Source organism: Hyposmocoma kahamanoa, unplaced genomic scaffold (assembly GCF_003589595.1).
Source record: "Hyposmocoma kahamanoa isolate Upper Pololo Valley unplaced genomic scaffold, ASM358959v1 262, whole genome shotgun sequence".
In the NCBI taxonomy this organism is placed as follows: Eukaryota; Metazoa; Arthropoda; class Insecta; order Lepidoptera; family Cosmopterigidae; genus Hyposmocoma; species Hyposmocoma kahamanoa.
In genome coordinates this window covers 77673-101007 of record NW_020653765.1, presented here as the reverse complement: position 1 = coordinate 101007, position 23335 = coordinate 77673, and the positions used below count along the sequence as shown (strand labels likewise).

General features: G+C 35.5%; 1 protein-coding gene across 1 annotated transcript in view; it reads left to right on the top strand.

The window, feature by feature from the left end:
* The first annotated feature begins 19896 nt into the window (after window positions 1-19896).
* LOC113228898 (protein piccolo) overlaps window positions 19897-23335 on the top strand; it is a 47676-nt gene continuing 44237 nt past the window's right edge. The window contains exons 1-2 of the mRNA XM_026462335.1: window positions 19897-19958; window positions 21247-21353. Of these exons, the coding sequence (XP_026318120.1) occupies window positions 19897-19958; window positions 21247-21353 (169 nt within the window). The remainder of the gene's footprint in view (window positions 19959-21246; window positions 21354-23335) is intronic.

The following is a 23335-nucleotide window of genomic DNA, read 5'->3' as shown; positions in this document are numbered from 1 at the left end:
TATTGACATGATATTCATATTTTTTATGAAATAGGTGACGATGGTGCAAAATGTGATCGAACAAACACAAAGAAACATTTCTTCGATTCGACTCCAACCAGCACCTGTTTGCCAGACCGGGGCTAACAAACGGGGTCTGACAAACAGGTGCTTGTTCAAATAGAGCCAGATCAAAGGAATTTTTCTCTGTGTTTGTTCAATCTTTGTATCAATAATAATACCAAACTAGTGGAGTAAACAAAAATAAAATTAAAACAAAATTGTATTAATTAATAAAACCTTTACAAATAATTAATAATTAAGCGATTCAATTATCATTTGTAGCGTGGGTTGATCATTGCAGACAATGTATGTCTTGGACAAAACAATGAACGAGGTTTTTAATAGGAACATTTCCCATACACCTGCTAACAAACAGAGAAAAAGTTTAGCAATCTATTGTTAAACTTTACGGCGGAAAAGATAAATGTACCTACGCCATGTTCTGGAATTTTGAAAAATTATTTTTTTACATTGACGACACGTACGTACATCTCCTGTAACGCCGTCCAAGCTATAAACTAGCCAAATTCGGAATAGAATGTTTAAAAACAAAACGTCGGTAGGTAACCAACTATGGCAGATGGAAAGAACATTTTTTGTCAATTCTTGTTATTTAAGCTAGCTCTGCCACGGCCTGGATTGGGATTTAAATAGATCAGTAGATAATCGCGTTGCATAGAAGTACCTTTTTTTGCTGTCTCGCGCCCGGAGAGATTCAAGAGTTATATGGGATTAGCCCTCTAAGTGGAGGGTATACCCACTAAAACTCCCCAGCTTACCCTCTTGACCAGGTGTTGTGGGCGCCATGGGATCCCATAGATTCACCACTACGACGCTCCCAAGTAATACTTATCTAGCTACTTATTATAAAGTTTACAGAGTATCGAGTATAGATTTATACGCATGATTTATGATTATAGTAATAAGTTTTAGTTTAAGTTTTTAAGCCGTGCGTCTGATGGTAAGCTACACGCCTGTCCATAACGGTTGCGCAGTACCATGCAGAGCTTTAAATCACAAAGATCTGAGGGGCACTACGACTGCGCCCGTCACCCTGAGACAAGTCCCATGTGCCTGTAATTTCACCAGCACCCTTACCCTTCTAAGCCGGCACGAAGTTTTGAATCCTATTAAAATGTTGTATTATCATTTTATATTAATTTACTTACATATTTCATTCAGCATAAATTTCCGATTCTGAACTAGAATGCTACACGAAATGGAATGTTTGCAATCTCTTCCTGCAAATAAAAAAGTCGTTCATAGTTTTATAAATAATTCATTCCTGGTAATTTTCATACTCGTATAAAATCACTTACTATTGATTCCAAACTTCTAATTGAGAAATCTAAAAAAATCACAGACATGACTTCAAGGTCAGTGTAGTAGTAGCCTAAATATTTAAATTGTGGTAACAGTAAAACAGTCTAAGTTGAAAACCTTAAAAATCCAATGTTTTTGTTTGTTTACATTTATTCAACATCGATTTGGCCCCTATAGTAAGCTACAGCTTATTTCGGCAGAAACAATATACTCCAAGGTATCTTACGTTCGATTTCAACATACAGTGTTATTTGTATTATTTACAACCTCGCTGAATTATTTTACTAACATAATAAACAAGAACTTTTGTGCTATGACATTTAATAATTCAATCAGATTTTATTTTCATATAGAAATAAAATAAACGGTGATAACTCAGTGCGGTAGCAAAAGAAAGTAGGTAGGTATCTAACACCAAAATTATTTTAATGAATGACAGCACGCGAGAGGCGTTGCTTAATAACTTACTACCAAATGCAGTGAATAGTGGTGGCCGTTTAGACGAAAAGCACTTAAAAAAGTCTGCTTTTAAAATAAGCTCACAAGCACGCTTTTAATTTTAAGCGTAAGCGATGGTCACTGGCCAGTTCTATAGATACTCAATAATTTCATTTTTTACAAAGTGCCAAGTTTCAAGTAGCGCCATCTCCATATCTATGTTTCCTAAGCAAATTAATTCAACATAACGTTGCAAGCATTTTTTAAATATAAAGTCTATGCGCTTAAACGTTTTTCTAAACGACTTTTTAAGCGTCAAACTAAAAAGCGGTTAAGTGAAAAGCGCTTTTACAAGCACGCTTTTTAAACGTACGTTTTAACGTTAAAAAATAAGCAGTTTTTCCATTTCAACGGTTAACAACTACAAAAGTTAAACAACTTATGTTTTTGAACGCTTTTAAACGCCAATAAACAAAATGTTAATATAGTAATGTTATGTTAAAAATATAACTCATTTTTTACAAAAAAAACTTACTTATCTTAAGACCTTTAGTAGTCTACTCTTGCGTTTCGCTATCAACACAACAACGTTGCAAGCTTTTTAACATAAAAGTCTATGTACTTAAACGTTTTCTAAGCGTTTTTGTTTGCTTCAAACTAAAAAGCGTTTAAGTGAAAAAGCGTTTTAAAAAGCACGCTTTTTAAAAAAGCATAACGTTAAAACGTTTAAAAAAATAAGCAGTTTTTCCCATCTCTAGCAGTGCCTCTACCACGAGTTCACTGTGACAGTTGTCGATAGCGACCGCGTAATTGCTTCACAGTTGTATGGCACATTATGCAACACCCCTAGCGGTCACAAGAAGAACATTTTGTATACAAAAATTTTACGCGGTCGCTAGCGATAACTGTCACTGTAATCTCATGGTAAAAGCATACAAATCTATAAAGTGTCAAGTAAGTACAATAAAAAGTTTATTTTTGGTATAAAGTTATGGAACAAAATTTGTTGTTTATGATGTTAGTAAGTAATATATTTAGCGAAGGTGTTAGATTTTTTTTAATAAAAATATAAGTGCACATTTGACCTCCATCTCACCTGATGAAAAGTGACGATGAGGTCGACGATGGAGCATGCACACCTAAATAATGCCTATTCACTCTCGCCTTGAATAACCCTTTGTACATACATCCTTTTTACCATAGAAAACTTTAGCTCATGTAAAATTACATACTTAAACGAAGAGTCGTAAATTTGTAACACTTTAGGCGAAGAAGGCGATAATAAAATAAATATTGCGTCGATTCGGGTAAACACAAACTAATTTAATTTAAGTTCAATTATCTGTGTCTCTATCGCTATCAATAAAAAAGAATAGGAGATTTAAGTTTAGAGCTTTTAACTGCCTCCGTGGCCGAACGGTTACCATGCCGGACTGCCACGCAGAGGTCCTAAGTTCGATTCCCGGGCCGGGAGAAATATTTGTATGGCCTACAATTATTTCTCTCGTGAGTTTGGGTGTAATTTGTGGTTGTCCATATGTGTGTCCATGGCACCCGCGACACAGGGTTTCCCTAGTGCGGGGCTATGTTGAGTGTGTGCGTTATTTATTTATTTAAAAAAAAAAGAGCGGTCACATTTGAATAGGTTATTAGTATGAGTCGTAAAAACAGAATGCCGTACAATGTAGTATGAGAGCGTTGTTGTATGAAAAGTGATGTAGTGACAAGGTGAGGGATGCTCCGATGGTTTGGTCGTGTAAAAATAAATGTTGATAGATTGACGGCACAAATTTATAGAGCGAATGTAGACCGTATGTAGACGGAGGCGCGGGGAGAGGTAGACCTCAGCATACATTTCTCAATCAGATTGAAGATGTCCTTAAAATGGGCCGAGTTAAAAGTACCAGAGTAAACGTGAATGTGTGAAGAGGCTGATGGGAGTGAAGGAGGACTTTGTTAAATCTAAAAAGTTATTGTTTTCATTTATTTCTACCAAAATCTAGAAATTTTCCAAAATAGGGGCAAGGTGATCCCCTGGATCATCTTGCCTATAGCCTAAGGATCATCTTGGATGCCCCGGTGTCCAAGAAGATCCTTTAGTAGACTTATAAAAATATTCAAATATAATAATAATAATAATGAAAGATCAAAAAATAAAACGTTTTTAGTAAGACAACATGTACATAGATAAATTTTCTATCGTTCAACGCTTTTACAACCGCTTTAAGCTGAATATCTTTTAAACTACCACCATTCTCCCTTAAGGTGATCATCTGGTACACCTTTCCCCTACTTACTCATCTGCTGTCACGCACAGGTCCCGCGTTCGCGGGGAGAAATTTATATGTCTACAGTTATTTTTCTCGTGAGTTTGGGTGTAGGTTGTTGTTGTTTATGTGTGTGTCCATGGCACCCACGATACAGGGTTTCCCTAATGCGGGGCTATAAGTATGTGCGTTATTATTATTATCTTACAAGTATGTTCTGGCGCCCTGGGCAACAATTAGCGAGTAGGTACCTTACGCCGATTTTCAAATCCTTTCACCACGGCGGTAGGCATCATAATCTGGGCCATCGATACGATAAGAAGGCAGGTGTGTTAGTCACCTTGGTAAATAAATGTATACTGTAAAAGTTACTTTTAAATTATTAAATAATGGACAAATGATATTTTGATTAATTTGAAATATTGTTGCGTTGGATACAATAAAAAAACACTTACAAAGTCTGACTTTTTGTTCGATAATGAATCAGTTTAGACTAACAAGAAAAATGTAATTACATACAAGGATTTACACAAGAAAATAAAGAAAAAAACCAAGAGCAAAAAACTAAAAACAATCTTAACCACTTACGATTTTCGAATTTGAATTGTTTCGGTAATTAGGCTCTTAATTAAATTTGTTTGGAGTAAATATTTGTTTACTCTTTCGGCTATATATTATCGGCTTCAGATATGTAAATACTGCAGTGATTGACTATCTAATCGGTAAACTATCAGGTGTTTGTATCAGCTGGGCGACATGGAGTCTATACAAAATTTTGCTTGATAATAATTTTAATTCTGCAAGTAATTGTTGGCTCACATTCCTATGCCTACATTTTATTTTATATCAAATACAAAACAAAGTAAAATATTCCCTTATAACATTTTATTTCGCTAAGCAAATACGTAGCAAATAATCTATTTTTTCAAACAAACATTCGTTTCGGGAAAAAACAAATATACACGATTTAAATCCGGAAAAATAGTTTCATTTATTAAGTGTGACAATTGCGAAAACCTAAGACCTCGATAAATAAGTCTATGTCTAAAAAAACCATAACTGAGTGTGAACTTGGTTATAGTTTTTTTTCTATTGTACACGCTCCGTCTGTCAATATAAACTCACAGTAAAATTACTGGTTCAGCTCACTTAGTCATTGTGAAAGCAAAATCATTTTCATTTTAAAAATTGAATATAATTTCGTTCCGCTTTCAACATGAGGGTAATATATCAAATAATAATAACAGGATTACATGGCTCGTTCTATATAGTCCAAACTCAGATTAGGTTCGTTACATAAAGTCAACATTGTTTTTCGTGTCTCACGGTCCGTCATTGTCAAAACCCGTTGACTGTCTTGACTGATGGTGATGATGGTGACGAAATGATTCTTTGAGATTTAGTCCCACAATGTTCTGCAATACAATTTATTATAGCGCATTTATGTGAAACTTAGTTAAGAGTCTGATAATTACTTAATGTTGCCAAGGTGCTTTGACATCTTATTTAAGTTAATTTATATTAATTTATCTATAAGAACACAAAGGTTAATAATATGACATAATATCAATGTCATTGTTACAGCCTTCCGTAATTATTATTTACTATTTTGAATATCAAATGATTTTTTAGATTCAGTCCCAATGTTCTGCAATACAATTTATAGTGCATTTAAAAAAAAAATAATATCAAGTGACGAGACGAAAAAGTCGTGCGCGTGATGGTAAGCTACACGCCTGTCCATAACAGTTGTTTATGTTAATTTATATTAATCATCTATTTGTTTACATAACAGAACACAAAGTCAATAATGCGATATAATATCAATGTCATTGTTACCGACTTCCGGAACTTCTTTTCCTATTTTGAATAACAATTATATTAATCGATATCAATAATAAAGGGCAAACAGACACACCATATATCTAGACGATATACTGTCTATTTGTTGATAAGTCAAGTGATATAAAGTGTCTATTTGTTTTTTCACTTTAATGTGTAAACATTACTACTACTAATTAAATTTTATTAAAGGTTACCTCCAACATAAATTAATTTGATCCTCAATAATCGTAAAATGGCATCAGAAACTTGTACTCTATCCTCAAGAGGTCAGTCTCCTTGGTGTCAATATACTGCGTTAACAAAAGTATCACCGTTTTGAAGTTGAACAAACTTGTTTTAGGATGTCCATTTCAACAATTTTTACATTTATTTTTTCTTCATTTTGGTGATTACGATACACGGTGACTTGTAGAGGTCAACATGATTTTTAAAAGGTAATTCTAGCTATCAATGTGAACAACTTTTATTATAAGATCACGGAATGAAAATCTGCTGGCAACATTTTCTTAATTTAGAAATAATAAATGAACATAAAGTGTCATTAAACCCTATATGTCAACAAAAATTATATTCTCGGTATCGACATAGGTAGATAGAAATATTTTGAAATCTAGCATACCAAGTTTGACACAGGATTTTATTTAAACTGTATTACATACAAAATAGTACAAATAGCGGATTAGCCATATTCTTTAAGCATAAAAAAGTTACCGGCTAATTTTTCACTTTGTAGTAGAACCGATAATACTTTCTCTTAAAAAGTTGTAATTTTTGTGATGTATATATACCTATATTTAGTAGCAATAGAGCTTCTTATGAAAGAGTTCGTCGAGGTAAGTACTGCCACCTTACCTATTTCTGTCGCCAAGTAGTAATATTAGCATTACTTTGCTCCGATTTTGAAGGGTAAGGGTGCTGGTGAAATTACAGGCACATGGAACTTATCAACTTATGTCTCTGGGTGTCAGGCGCAGTGGCAGTGCCTCTCAGATCTTTGCGGTTTAAATTTCTGAGTAGCACTGCAATTGTTATGGACAGGCGTCTTACCATCAGGCGCACAACTAGTTCGTGCCGTCAGTTGATTTTATATTTAAAACAATGAAACGATGATAGTAATAAAATAAAACCTGCTCCCGTCCCCCTGAGACATTAGGTGACAAGTCCCATGTGCCTGTAATTTCACATGCACCCTTACCCTTTAAAAACGGAACGCAGTAATGGTCATATTACGGTTCGGCGGCAGAAATAGGTAAAGTACTTCCCTAGGCGAACTCTTTGACAAGGAGGCTCCATTGCTAGCCAAATATTATATTAGGTATGTACTTATACCTAATCATTATTTGGCATATTTGCTAAAGTAGGTAAGTACATAAATAAAATCTCGATTTGGTATTTCCTCCATTTGAGAAGTGTAACAAAAAGCATTTTAACAATAAAATGAACAATCATTGGCACGACTCATGACCTTTAGAGAAGCATTTTTTATATCATTTTGGGGTTCCGTAACAAAAGGTGAAGGTTAGTTGTTATTTCTACATTGAGCAATAGAACATGATACGTTTATGTCTTTTATATTATTTCAATTATAAGATTAAGTACAAATCTATACATAAAAAACCTTTTGATGCTCCTTTAATGAAATTAAAAATAGAAGTTTTTCCAGCGTTACAAAGACGTACAAGCAGAAAGAAAAGCCGATATTCTTATCTATTTAAGTATTTATGTTGAAACGAATTGCGTAAATGCCAAGGAAATTATATTTATAGTATAAGTGTCACAGTTAGTATCAAAATGTCTTCTTGTCTTATTATATAGGCTATCCGACGAACGGATAGGTACCTACGCTGCCGTCCACTAACTAAAACGTGGCTAAGTGTCAAATAACCGTTTTAAATAGCAAAAAATAGAGCATAAAATTCTCTTTCAAAAACACCTTACCCTAACGATGCATAGCTGAACTATCATTAAACAATTTCAATATTCTGAAAACGGGGTTACAGTTTTTTACACGCAAAATAGGCGCCTTGACGTCGAGTTGCGGACACCAGCCCGTTACACCAAGTACCTACCACCAAGTACCAAGTACAGTTTTTTTGATATCTCGTAATTTTTTTTTGTCACTTTACGCCTGGAATACCTTACAATGTTATAAGTAGTTATAACTGTCAAAAAAAATAGCTAAAACATTATGCTTTTTTCTTGAAAGTTAATTATTTGTACCTTATTTTACATTTTTGTAAACCACGACTATAATAGCAATAATTTTCTATTTAAATTAAATAAAGTAATATATTAGGTGCCATTTTGAAATCTACTTTAAACATACATACAATTTAGAATAATTGATAAAGTATATTTTTTAAATTATTTTAGAATAGTTGGCCACTGAGAATAGCATGTATTTTTTTACACCCAAGACGCTTAGGTTCCTACACTTTGTCTTGAGCTATGCTGTACGGCATTAAATGCATCATCCGATCATGTTTATCAATGCATAACCGTACACCGTATAGTATAATAAGAGTGCCTGATATTAGAAAAGAAAAGGCAGATGGTTCAAGATCGATGCTTTCTTTAGCTTGCATACTCTGTTTGTATGATACCAAGTGACAACTTGAACGAGTCGTGCGCCTGATAGTAAGTAGCAACCCTGGGGCTCACTTAGGGCTTTAAATTACCAGGATCTGAGGAGCATTGCCACTACTCCCCTCACCGTGAGATATAAGTTGACAAGACCCATGTGCCTCTAATTTCATCTTAGGACGCGTTCCCATTAATGTCGTAACGTTTTTTTATCGTTAGGTGACTGTAGTGGCGAGGCGTCCATGTAACTCGATTCCCACCGACTTGCCTAAAATTTTCCACGTGTCATCAAATATCGTAAACATTTTAAAGTAATTTACTACATTTTGTGCGTAATTTTACGTGTAAAATAATTAACTAGTGAAATAAAGTGTACTAGTATCTTATGTGCTAATAAGTTTGATAAGGCAAGTGATCTTCGTTTTGCTCCGGTTTTACGAAAGACAATTTTCACGCCTAGCGAGGCCTAACAAGACACCAGTAGCGACTGGTGTCTAGTCTGTTCCCATATCACGACTATCTGTTGTGACTGTATCGGGAACGTTTATTTTATCATTGAACGACGTCGTGTCTAGCTGTTCCGACTAGATCGTGACGACAATTTGTCGGTTCCCGGCTGCCGCCTTGTCATTCGCACAACAGAATCGTTTAAAGCTGCGGTTTATCTGTCATCACATTTTTATCGTGACGTTTTATTTATCGTCCGACGACTGTCGTTCTAGGTCTTCCCATTGTCACGACAATCTGTCGTCGTAACGTCAAAAAAGCAGTGAACGACAGTTAGTCGTGTTTTACTATATGTGAACAACTTAATTTAAATATATATATATATATATATATACTATATATCGCCATAACATTATGGGAACGCGCCCTAACCCTTCAAAACCGAAACTCAGTAATGCTCACATTACTGCTTGACGGCAGAAATGTCGAAGTCGTTCAAGACTCGTGACATAATCAGATAATAAAAGAACACAAAGTCACTGTCAGGTCACGTCCTCCAAATAAGGTCAAACAATATAAGTTATCCAAAAACAAAAATATTCAGAGACCTAATTATCCATCTGTAATTAAACACTAACGCACTTGACCGCAATTTCTTCTATTGATAATCGTTGTAAACGAAATAAGCAGATCCTTAAGACATACTAAAAAACCACCATGATCGATAAAAACAAATTAAGCACATAATTGATAAAAAATAACCTCACCAGTCTGTAAGTATATTATAACCGGGTCATTGACTGATCAATTTACCAGCTAGAATTATTGATTCTTAAGAACTTTAGTTTTTTAAGATCATTAAAAACTTCACGTGTTTTTTTAAATGTTTGTCTTTAGTTCGCGTAGGCAAATTAAATCGACGTTCTTACCACGTTAGACAATGGTTCCGCAAGCAAGAGAATGCGATAACTTTTAAATGATATTCATATAGCATCGATAGGGCTGGGCATTTTTATTATCATAGTAGGTTGTGAGCCCGTAGCTATATAACTTTTTGTTATTTGTAAATTATTATAACTGTATAATTTTTAGTGTCGTGTAAAATTTTGTCATATTGTACAATCTGCAAAAATCCAGTTTCAATCGCAGTTGAGTCTCAGTAGAGTATCGCATAGGAATGTCATTCATTCATTCAATCACGAATGATCGATGTTGTCTTACTAAAATTGCCATGGAAATTGCTATGCAGATTTTAATTTTAATCTCGTTTAATCATCAATTCAGTCTTCAAATTAAATATGTATATATATATATATATATATATATATATATATATATTTTTAGTGCACTACGCGAGCCACGTGACATCCACTCGGGAAAAAATGCAATGGCATATGAATAGTAGCTATCTAGCCACTGTCAATCCATTTCTCTTAACTTTTAGCAGAATACCAAACGTACAAAATCCTGCCTTTGACACTCTACCGACACACAACTAAGATCGGGTAGCCTATCCGAGTCTCAAAATCAGACAGGTTTCCGAGCGAGAAGATGAACCTGATTTCTACTATATCTTTCGAATTTGTGAGTTAAATCAACTATTGTTCCGATTTGAAATCAAGCCAAAAGTTTCCGATCGGCCAGTTGTGAATGGCAATTATGCGCCTCAAATCAGAAAAGACGCAGTTTCCGATCGAGAGAGGCAATCAAAGTCAAGCGCAGGTCTTTTGCTATTGCTGCAAGAAAATGCTAGTGAATGGTACTTATATGGTATTGGAATTTATTGCTATGTACCCATATTTTTATTAAAAAGAATCATTGCGAATATACCTCACACTCCATGAGTGAAGTAGCCCTAACAATCCACTTCCGTTTGTGGGTCATTTCAGCGAAAATGTCACCGCGGTTCAAAAAAATAAATTACACAATTTGGTTGCAATTGTATGACTAGAATACGCTCAATAAATCAAATCATTAGAAATAAATGATATTTTTCGGATATTGTACAATTATTGCATTTTTTGTCTTCATTAATTTTTCCTGCTATCGTCTATAGTGAAGCATTTTTTTCTATAATGTTAGCACTAATTTTCGCGGTTATTTGTGCGTCTTCCTAACAAAGTTATTACTGTCGAAGAAAAGACAATTTACGAATTTTAAAACAGTAATAAGTGAATGCATGGAAGTATATACGGTGAGGAGTTATTAAAGTTTCAATAAATACTGATTTCAAGTCCCACCCGTCACAGCGTGGTTGGGCATTGTGCATGTAAATAGGAATGTAAATATTAAGATTTGAAAGTGTGTCCCACCCGTCACAGCGATGGGTGGGACATACTGCTAAGCGTTTTTACATTGAATAAATGTTTGTATTTTCATGTTGCTTCAATTTCGGAATTTAACATTTGATATGTTAAATTCTGACGATTGGGACACCATTTTGTGACAGGTGGGACAAATTACATTTGAATACATGGAATTTAAAAAAAACACTATTTTTATGTAGATCCATAATTTTTAAGCAAATTTTTTATAGTTCTTGTCATAATTAAGACATTTTAACACATAAAAAAAGACAATTAAAAAGTGACAAAATTTTTCCTGATGATTTTTAGTATCAGGAAATTCGTGAAAACTTTGTCTCCACTAGTTTTAACTATGTATTTGAGCTAACCTTCTAAAATTTGATATATTTTGATATGATACATAATCTTCAAGGATGCGGCTGGATTTTTCAAATTTATTAACGCATTTTACATGCGTAACTTTGAGTTCATGTCGTCATAGATAGTGTTTCAAGAAAAATAATAGGATTACTTTATCAGTTCTGTAATTATTTTTTTTATGTTAAAATGTCATAATAAGACAAAAATTATAAAATATTTACTTACTAACGATGAATCTCATATTAAACAGTGTAATTTTATCAATTCTGTGTTTTCAATTATTATTGTAACACGTCTCACCCGTCACAAATCATGTCCCACCCGTCACAACTTAACATATTTATTTCCTTAAAATTTATCGAAGTTATTAATATATATAAATATATATGAAATAGAACTTTAACATTTAGGTTATCTCATATGAAAAACTTGCTGAACAAAATATTAATAGTTTGTCTTGATCTTGGCTATGAAGTCATCACTCAAACAGGCGGGTGTCGTGAGTGTCCCACCCGTCACACTTAGAAAATTATAAGTTTTGAGTATAAATGATGCCATAAAATTATGTAAAAAAATAGTCGCAGTTGAATTGCTTATCTGGCTTCACGATATTTTCATTTTAAGTCTAATTAACCAATGGTTAGGAAGAAATCACTTAAAGTTAAAAAAAAGCAGTCAAAATATCCCACCAGTCACTTTGGAATGGCCCTTGTATAAAACTCAATATTAATGTTACAAAAAATAAGGTGAAAATCACGAACGTTAATCGAGCTTACACCTAATCTGCTTACTTGATCAATGTATCGATAATGAATGATTGTGTTTTACATTTAGACATGAGAGCTTCGTTTTGTATTTTTGCCTATTCCTAAATCTTGTTTTGAAGTTTTAGGTCAAAGTCATGGTCAGAGGGTTATCGACATAACAATATTCCTTCGATCAAATAAGTATATGATCGAAGCAATCTTGTAATATCTAATAAAAATGCCCATAATATGAACTTCTTATATTTAATCAAATTCTAAAAGTCCACTTACCTCTAAAAATATTAAGGCCATTATAATAATATTTTTTGGTGTCTAGTGAAATTAAGATTATTATAATTTATTAATTATTACACAAAATCTACTGTCGAAAAGAGAATTGGCTATTCGTGACACCTAGTATCGAATAGTAAAACTAGCATCATTGCAAAACCTCTACTAAGCGACATAGTGTTATGGAAAGACTTAAGATGGCGCTGTATTTAATTTACACGTAGTTTTCGAATTGTATCCCAGATGGCGCTTTATTTAATTCTGTCATTAGAGTTGTTGTTCCTGTAGTAAATTATTTTTTCTCAATCTTATTGTATTGTCTACATAAATAATTATTTAAGTTACATACATTACATACGTTTGTACGTCATATATATCATCATACATTATATTTGTACTTATATTTATTATTATTATATGCATAATTATTTTTACTACGCAAACAATAACCGACTTTTTTTCATACATCTTTGCCGTTTCATGACGTTTGAATTTTATAAATATTATGTATATTATGTATTATGTATATTATGTATATACGCAACAGGTTTTGTTTTCAAATTTCCTTAAAATTAATGTACGAAGCAAACTTTAAAATTAATTTAAAATAATGATCTAAATGCCGAACGACTTCTATAGAGAGCTAATTATTGTCTTTTGTATGTGCTCATTGCCCCAAATTAATAAAGGCTAAGTAAAATTATGATTTGAATTTGACATTTAAAAGTTCCACGCGAAAATTCAAGTAACTCCTCAGTTTTTCCGGAATTTTCACCAATTTCGAGGCGCCTTTTCCACGTGCAGCGATTGGCGGGCGCGACGTGACGTCATCGCACCCACGCGTCTTCTGTGACGCAAGCCGATCGATGTTGCTTTGTCTCATTCACTCGTAAGAGGAAAAGTTTGAAATTATGGTTTTCTCTCTCGCTCTGGCATGTATGAATGCATGGAAATCTAAAACCGTAGGCGTCTCGTGCGTAGCTGGTTGTCAATGTAGGCAGCAGTGGCTTGGAATATTTACGATATTGGTTTTGTTTTGTAAATAAAATTTTGTCCAGACGAAGGACAACAATATAAATTTAGTAATAAAGTTTTATTATAGTTTAATAGTAAAATGAAAGTTGGTGGCGAAAATTGGGAAAAACATGTTATTCGGTACAACAATTTTTTTTCTGATACTTGACGAATGTTCAGTTACAGATAAAATTAATGGCGTAGGTTCCCGAGACAAGACGGCTTTTTTCGCGGAATTTTGTGACCATATTTTCTTCATCTGATAATTAACGAATCAAGAATTATAATCACGGTTAGATATTTAATTCTTATCTTAAATGAGTAAAAAGTTCGCCGTGTGTCAGTCTAGTATAGCTTAAGAATTTCTTAACACATAAATATAATCTAGTACAGATACGGAGCGTAACGACTTCTCATTTCGTCTAAAGCCTGAGTCGGCAATTTGGTGCGCCACAGTAAACAATACAATCGAGACTAGACAAGTGGCAGTCGTTTGTGTTTTTATTTCTGGTATATCCCGTCTGACGACGTCGGCGACAGCTGTAGTCCGACTGGCGCCGGAGTGGCCTGTCGTATACATCTACCCCTACTACCACCATGGGGGACACCCCCTATTGTTACATTATGACGCACTATCTATTTTTAGATATTTTGAGGGGGATCTATGGTGGTACCTTTTTGCAGACGTTTGTTATCGGAAGGAAATGTTTCATTTTCGTTTAAGATGTATAAAAGACTTCTTTGTTACCTACTCACCAAAAGTTTTAAACGTTGATTAGTACCTCCACTACGCAATATTCTATATATACTACAATACTCACTACTACGTAGTAGTAGTAGGTATTAGGTACGCTTCTGTCTCAATTTAAACTCCCTTAAATAATCTACATTCAATTTTCATTATCATTGTCATTATCATCAAAATATTTAAAATATTGTGGCTCAAAACGCTCGTACAACTTCCCAAAATGCTCTTACTCGTGGACACTTGTTTATATTTTTCCAAGAAAAGTTATTTTGATGGACTTTTATTCTCACTCGATATACAAACAGACTATAAATAGCAACGTAAACAACAAACACCGAGGACAAGTCAATCAATAGCCGATCTGGTATACAAACTGTAACTGTATACTTTCAATTCAGGTAATAATATATTCTAAAGTTCTGTCGAGAAACCTTGTACGCGATCAAATTCACCAAAACACGTCAATTGAGTTAGGGTCATCGAGTATAGGTTATATACTCGATGGTTAGGGTACAGGCTACTCCAGAAACGTAAATATCTCGAGATCTATTAACGACGACATAATCAGAATAGATCTACGCCGTAGATATTTCGTAGACTTCGTAGACTGTGGTTACGAATGATGTACGTAACGCGAACGTAAATTTGCAACGGAAAATTAAAATAAACCATTGGATTGTATTCTATTTACGCTTAAAACTTGGATTGAATTCTAAAGGTGGTTCTACAGAGTCACGTTATAAGTTTACGGCACATCCTAATTTCCTGACCTCAGATTAAATTAGTCCCGGTAATAAATTTTGTGCCAATTATTGGTGTAAGTTTTGAAAGGGAACCACAGCTTACATTACCCATACATGCGCGTAGGTGTATTTTGGCGGGCAGGCTGCGCGCTTGCGCGCTCCTCGGCCGTCCGCAGTCCTGCCACCATTCTTCAGTTGCCCACAAACTATCGCGACACAGGGATGTCATGACCCTGCTTGTGGACAAACGACCGTATTACTAATAAAAATCAAACTAAAATCGTTTGTCCGGCACAGTGACGAGTGTGAAAAGAAACCGGAACGTGTGGAGAAGAATCCTGTGCAAAATTTTGGTATGACACTGTGCTTAAAGAGGCGTAAAACGGTAAACAAATAGGCGTTGTGCCATAGCGATTTTGTGAATGAATTTAAGATGGTGGACCGCCGTGCGAGCGGGTAGAGACGAGGAATTTTCGGTGTCAGAGCGAGTAAAGACGACGGCTGGTGGCGCTGGTAAGCCGTTGGTGATGAAAAGAAACAGCGCGACCAGCCGACGGGTGTGGTGGTGCGGCCGCGTGGGTAGTGCGCGTGTATGCGTGCGATCGAAGCGGATGAATGACGATGACGTGGGCGGCTCGCGGCTAATGTCTGTTTGATAACGCTCTACTGCACGACTATCTATCCAATAACGACACGCGCTCTCTCCTTGTCAACTATTATTTTTAGAACACGTTGCTAGGGCACATACAGTTTCTTGTCAATATTTTGCGAAGCGCGACGGTCTGTCTCCATGGCTAAAAGCTTTACTGTTAAGATGATAATAACCGTTGAATATCGTCTATTAAATGTAGAGGATATCGATTAACACGTCTGAGACATTGTTTTTGTATCATACACAATTTAGTGAAAGCGACAGTACAGATATGATATTTTGACGTTGTAACAATATACACTGTAATGTATATTCATTTATAAATGCGTTCTGTTGTAGTAAGACTTCATAGGCATTCCGCGAACCGTGTACATATTTGTTAATCGATATTGCAACCTTGTGTAAAGTTCCAAGGAACACTGAAATCGCGTCGAAATATGCACCGGAAGAACTGCTTGTAATCCCCGCTAAATCCGGCCAATTTGTTTTGGAACCCTTTAAAGCCAAACGACTTCAATAAGCTATAAATGTTGCGTAAATTGGAATGTATTGCCAAACCTAATCTAAGATTTATAGTGTTTATAGTACCAGCAAAACCTTATAAATAAATGACCCCTTTGTCTCCTAACTGTAAACTGTAACATTGTGTTACTAAGTAGGTATGTTATTAGAAAAATACGTCGAAGTTCCAATATGTAATCCAATATTGTTATTGTTCATAGGAGGTGAAAGAAATGTATATTTGACAATAACTTGCGAAGTGAAAAATAAGTTCCTAAGCCTAAAAGCCCCATTGACTTTTTAATAACGAAACTTAGAAACAGTGAAATGAAAATCAAATGAAAATAGTGACCGGTGGTTTGAAATAAACATTGGTGTATTTGAACTGGCAAATAGCAGCGCGCAAGATGAGCTGCAGGAGGGGGCGGCGGCGCTCGCGCAGCCCGCTATGACTGCAACAAGGAGGCGACAAACTGCCGACAAACTATGATAATGGTGAGTTTCCTATTATCAGATACCACGCCTTCATGTACATTAATGGCGAATCTCAATTCTATTTCCTAGAGAACAACATTCACATTCCTCTGACACGCGGTGGCCGCCCAGCCGCCGCGCGGTTCGCCGCGTAGGCCAAATTCAAGTCAGTCTCGCCCGCGTGATCAGGACGCTCATTTAAGTTAAAACGTAAAAGCTAAAGGATGGAGCGTATTTTACCATGGCAGTTAGATGCATGCGGTCGCTGCGCGGCGGCAACGCGGACTCGGCTCGTCGACCGCGCGGGGTGAGCGCGATGAAATTCATGTCGAATACATGCGCCCTAACACCCATTTTAAATAACAAACATTACAGTCAAAAATAATTTTGACTTAAAACATGTTCGGAAACGCAAACTAATACGCCAAAATAAAAAGCCATAAGTCTTCGGTTCTACTTTTTCATAAATTAACCTAACCTAATAAAGGAAGGGCGCAAATTACAGGTACAGGTAAATGCCTTCTAAAATTATATGAATTGTCAAATATGTACAAAGGTTGATAGCGCACTTTCTTGCTGAACTATCTATGTAACCATCTTAGACGTATGTGTATTTTATATATTTGTATTTATATATATTTATAATATTATATGTGCGTATATTTACGTTAAATATTTTATGTGCTTATAATACTTACGTAAGTGTTGGTATTTTTAATCTTTTTAATTATCTATATCTGCTAAGTTTATTATTTTTTCTCCCTCCTTTTTTCTTGCACAGTGTTACCCGCTTACGGCCTTTGTTTTCACAGCCATGGGTTGTTAATTCCACCTTTGCCCACGTTTGCTGTTGTATTTTTTGGTGTAATAAAGAATATATAAAGTAAAGAGCTTTACATAAAATGTTCATGTAATGTGAATATTATTCAAAACAAGAATTTTATGAAATAAACTTATAGAAAGTGTATTTTAATCCAAGTGAAAATTTATTGAATGAGCTTTATATTAATTAAAATTAGTTTATTTAATTTTCACAAACATTAACTGCACCAGAATAATTCAGTCAAAATAACAATCACCATATTGATATAATAAGGACATATCTGCGAAATGATAGCTTTTCAGTAGAACGAAACGAAATTAGTCGCTTATCTCATCTCAAAATAGTAGAGTTACAAAATCTCATAAATATAAATCTTCTTTCATGTAGTTCGTATAATTTTTATCACTTTTCAGTGATAAAGAACCAATAGTTCTAAGAACGTATGATCACATAATGACGTATATTCTTTGGACATTATCGTCTCTAGTAAAACACGATCTATTGAAAGAATGATGTAACCAGCAAAGCTGCAGACATCGCGTCTGGGAGAAGTGCCAACTGCCGAAGTCGAACGCTTTATATCTAGGCTTTTGATAAATTGCCTACACCTTACTCATATAACTTGAAGTCACCACGTAGTCAAATAAATCACTATACGGCGAGTACGGAAATCGTTTTATCTCACTTAGTTTTTGATAACCTCGGTGGCCTAACGGTTTGCACTGTGGACTTTGGATGACGAGGTACCGGGTTCATTTCCCAGTAGAACTAATTTGAAAAATGAATTTTCCTAAATTGATTCTGGTCTGGGTGTTGTAAATAGTACTCTGGAGTGAATTCCGTTGCTCTGGTAATCTTAGTACAGGGAAATCCCTGGTTTGAGACCATGCAATTGTTGTCATTTTCTGGCACATTATTATTACAGTTATTTTTTGAGCGGGTATTAGCCCAGTGGGAAAACTGTTGTTTGTCTCAATTTGAGAGGTCGATAGTTAGAGTCCCTGTGGCAGCATGTGCCTATAAACCATTTGTGATTCATAACCCTTGGAAAACGTTTAAAGCCCAATCCGCATCAGGCCAGCATAGTAGACTATGACCTAAACCCTTAAAAGAGACCCGAGCCCAGTAGTGGTTCATAATGGGTTGATGATTATGACGATGAAGAGTATTGTTTTAGCTATTCTTATTAACTTTTATTGGTTATGTAGTGACCAATTATTGTTCGGCAGCTGCTTTTTGATCCATAGGCCCCTGGTTCAAATTCGGCTCGAAGGACCAATGTTCGGCAGCTGCCTTTTGTTGCTTAGTACGCTGGAATAAACAGTATATTGAAAATGAAACTTTGATTATCACACACATACTAGGCAACATCTTTATATCGATGTTGTAACATCGATAGAATATAAAGATGTTGCCTCACGGTAATATTAAGTTCACAATTAATGTTGCAATAATTAACAAACTATGATTATTCCCTACAATGATAATTTGACATTGTATCTTAAGTTCTAATATTGTGACATTGATAATATAAAATAAAATTATTGTATTATAATCTACTCTTTTCTAATGAATTACTCATTTTCTGTCGTACGACCAACAACTCGTTCTATTGTAAATGAAGTTTGGGCTTAGTATAAATGATATTAATACATTTAAAATTGTCAAGATGACATAAAAGACACAAAAATATTCAAGCTGATGTAATAAATAAATCACCATTTAATATTAAGCCACATTAATTCTGTTGCGTGCAAATCAAAGATTTACTAATTCTGTCTTATACTTCAGTTTGTCCAAACGAACAGTCGATTCACAAAATCCAATTTGTTGTTGAATAACAAATCCAAGAATAGTGTGGATGTAGCTATAAATGGGCCTATTTTGGCCGACCTTGGTACGTACCTACAGTTATTCATCGTTAGATATCAACGCGACATCGCAGCCTCGTCGCTGACTTCTCTATACAGGTTTTGGTTTGACCTTCGACATGGAATTGATTGGTTGGCGTTAATTCCTTGTAAGAATTTGCGGCAAAGAATTTGTGTTGAAAGGTGAACTTTTGTGGGACCACGTAGGGCGCCATTTAGAATATTGGCACCCAACAAGGGGCTGACTATAAATACAAAGCTGTTTAAAAAGTAATCAAAAAGTGTTGGAAAAATACGTGTATACAAATATTGTACACAAAGTGCCGCAGTACTTGCCATTAAGTCATAGCACACTTACATGCATATCACTATTGACGTATGCGACTCATTATACCTATTGTCGCTTTATTGAACCACTTGACATGAACAAACAATCCTATGACGTTCAGTCACCAGAGCTGGCCAGACATGCAGAGAAAGACAGGTCTGTGACGTAATTGTCAGATGACCAAGCCCAATCTTCATTTACTATAATGATTACATAAACTACACTATCCCGCAATCAATCAGTGCTATGAATTACGCATGGAAACTTCTGTGTAGACTACGTAGGTTGCGGTAGCTGAAGTATCTTTGAATAGGTTTATTTGTGTAAGTAAAGAAAGGGTTATGAAACTTTGAACAAAAGGGTCTGCCACAAGTACCTACTGCAGACATGTCATTCAGTGGTGTCCTTCTAAAACTTGATCGAAAAGGGTTGACAAGCGTAACAAGAATCAAAATAATTTATAATAGGCAGCAATACAGCCGTGGCAATGTTTAACCTACCGCCTCTCAAGCAGAGGGTTGAGGGTTCGAATTCCAACTTGCACCTCCGAGTTTTTCGGAATTAAGTGCGAAATTTTAATTTCAAATTTACCATAAGCTTTTCGGTAACGGAAAACACCGTGAGAAAACCTACACACAACTGCAAAGCAATTTAATGATGTGTGTGAAGTTCCCAGTCCGCATGAGAACTATTATATATAGCCCAAGCTCTCCCATTGCGAGATGCGCCCAGCCGTGGGGCTATTTTTTTTAATACAAATGTAAGTGCGCATTTGACTTCCATCTCACCTGATGGAAAGTGAAGATGAAATCTACGATAGAACATGCACACCTAAATAATGCATATTTACTCTCGCCTTCAAAAGGTCCAAATTATAACGTTCAAGTAACAAGTCTACAGGCAGGGAATTCCACTCCATAGCCGTTCGCGATGTAAATGTGGAAGCTTAACGCTTCGTGCGAATCTTTGGAATATCCACATCATAGACGTGGAATCTAAGTCTCCGTCTAGTCTACCGATGATAGCAAGGGGAAAGCGGAATTACATCGTGTAATTCCATCGCACACTCTCCGTTACATATCCTGTAAAATACCGATAAACAGGCAACTTTACGGCGGTGTTCAAGGCTCTGCAGCTTCGTCTCTACTAATTCCGAGTCACCTTTAAACTTCTTGAGACGCTTGTCAATTGAATCCAAGGTGGCCAGATGCTATATAGCAGAGCCATCCCAATCTTCCATCCTATCCTAATATTCTCTTGTTCTTCATCAACTACTACCTCTTCGCTTTAGTTACTACTACGGTAAGAAGATTTCAAATAAGTAAACAGGTTAACTTATTCTCAGTCTACTGCTCCCCGCTAATACGGCAAGTGTAGTGTTTATTTTTTACCTCACCAAAATCCACTATACTATAACGATCAAATCTAATATTTAATGTAACAGTAGTGGGATTGTGGGACATTTGGTTCGCAGCAAGCGCAAGTTGTCAGAGTTCCAAGCGCGATCGCATTTGGCAACTTCGGCCGCCGGCAAATCTAATATCCCGTTTGGTAAATATTAGTATATTCTACTCGTGAACCTTTTGTCATGTTCCGTTTTCTATGCAATACTAGTTCGCATTTTATGTACAAATTGTAAAATTTAAAACATTTAGATAAATATCATTATATATATGTATATAAGGTTTTTTCTAAAATACTAACAACGTCACAGCACTAAACTAACTAACTTTTAGCTTTTAATAATTCATCACATTTTGCTTTCGTAGAAAAATAAAAACATTTAAAATGATCTCACAGAATGGTGATAACTCAGTGCGGTAACATACCAGTCCTGTCAAAAACGCAGGGATGAGGGTCGTTAAAGAGGACGCCTGCACTTTTGAACTTACAGTCAAATACAAATGCAATAAGTGTCAGTTGAACTGCCTCCGTGGCCAAACGGAATGCCGGACTGCGTCGCAGAAGTCCCAGGTTCGATTCCCAGGCCGGGAGAAATATTTGTATGGCCTACATTTATTTCCCTCGTTAGTTTGGGTGTAATTTTTGGTTGTCTATGCGTGTGTCCATGGCACCCGTGACACACACAGGGTTACCCTAGTGCAGGGGTTCCCAAACTTATTTTGTCTACTGGCCACTTTGAGAATAAATTATTTTTTAGCGCCCCCATTTTTTCTCCTACTTAAAAACCACTATAACTTCAAATTAAATTAATTATTGTGAGATATATTAGCAGAGATTAAACATTCATTCTAAACGAGACTTTTACTATAACCCGCAAGAGTTATCTTGAGACCTGAGCGCAGTAGGTAGTAACACAACGGCGCTCTGGTCTCAAGTTAACTCTTACGGGCTACACCTGCCAATGAGTATAATTATTGAAATGCAACTTTGTAGTATTCAGACAGAGTTTTTTTATTGAATATAAAACAAACATAATCGATTCTAATATAAAAACTAATGTGAAGGATGAATCTGATGCTGTTTAATAAGTTTGTTGATGTCAGGTTCCAATTTACTCAAGAACAGCCGCAAGCCACCACGTTCGGTAACATGCAAACGATTTCTCTTTTTAGTAAGCAGCGTTGTCACAGCACTAAAACCGCGTTCACACAAATATGACGATGGGAATGCTATCAAGAATCGTTGAACGATTGACCACAATCCAGGGCACAATTACGGGATCGATTTTTGTAGCCAAAATTTTTGGTAGACATTTTTGAAATTGATTTTTATTTCCTCGTTCGTTGTTAATTCTATAACTTCTTCTTCCAACTGAGGTGATATTGCTGTGTTGACATTAGAAAACGGATCCAACACCCAGTCTGGTACTTCCAAGTCCAAAATGTCCTGGTATCGTTCGTTGAAGTCAATGTGGAGGTTTTTCAAATGTTGGCAGTAGGCAAACAAGTCGTCGTTACTGCAGGATACTGATAAATTCGGAAAATTGTGAAACTCACGTCTGCCCATATTCTTATTGTGTAGAAGCAGTTTGGCTGCGAAAGCAGTAACGACATTTTATGTTTTAATTAAATCTAGTTCATCGCCTTGCAGTTGGAGATTCAAGTCGTTGAACAATTAATACAGGTTTGTCATATAAGCTATATTATTCTTTGATGTAATGAGCTTGTTGCTCAATTCTGTATCTTTAGTTTCCAAGAACTCTATCACAGAGTCAACAGGTTGTAAAATCGAGTCAGACAATTGCCTTTTCGCCAACGAACCTCAGTATGAAACAACAAACGGTTAAAATCTTCGTCATTAGTAACACAAAGCTGATGAACTAATCTATCATTCAAAGAGTTGTTACGGATTTTATGGACTGCTTTGAGTCATCAAACGAACGACTATTTCAATCACTGCAATATGTCAATATTACGTACATACGTATGAACAACGCAATATACAGCAAGGACATCTGGAATTTTATTTTTTAAGCACGCTATGAAGCCTTTATGGCACACTGTCATAGCCGGAGCGCCATCCGTAGCAACTGATATAATATTTTTCACGTAAGACAGCAACAATGCTTC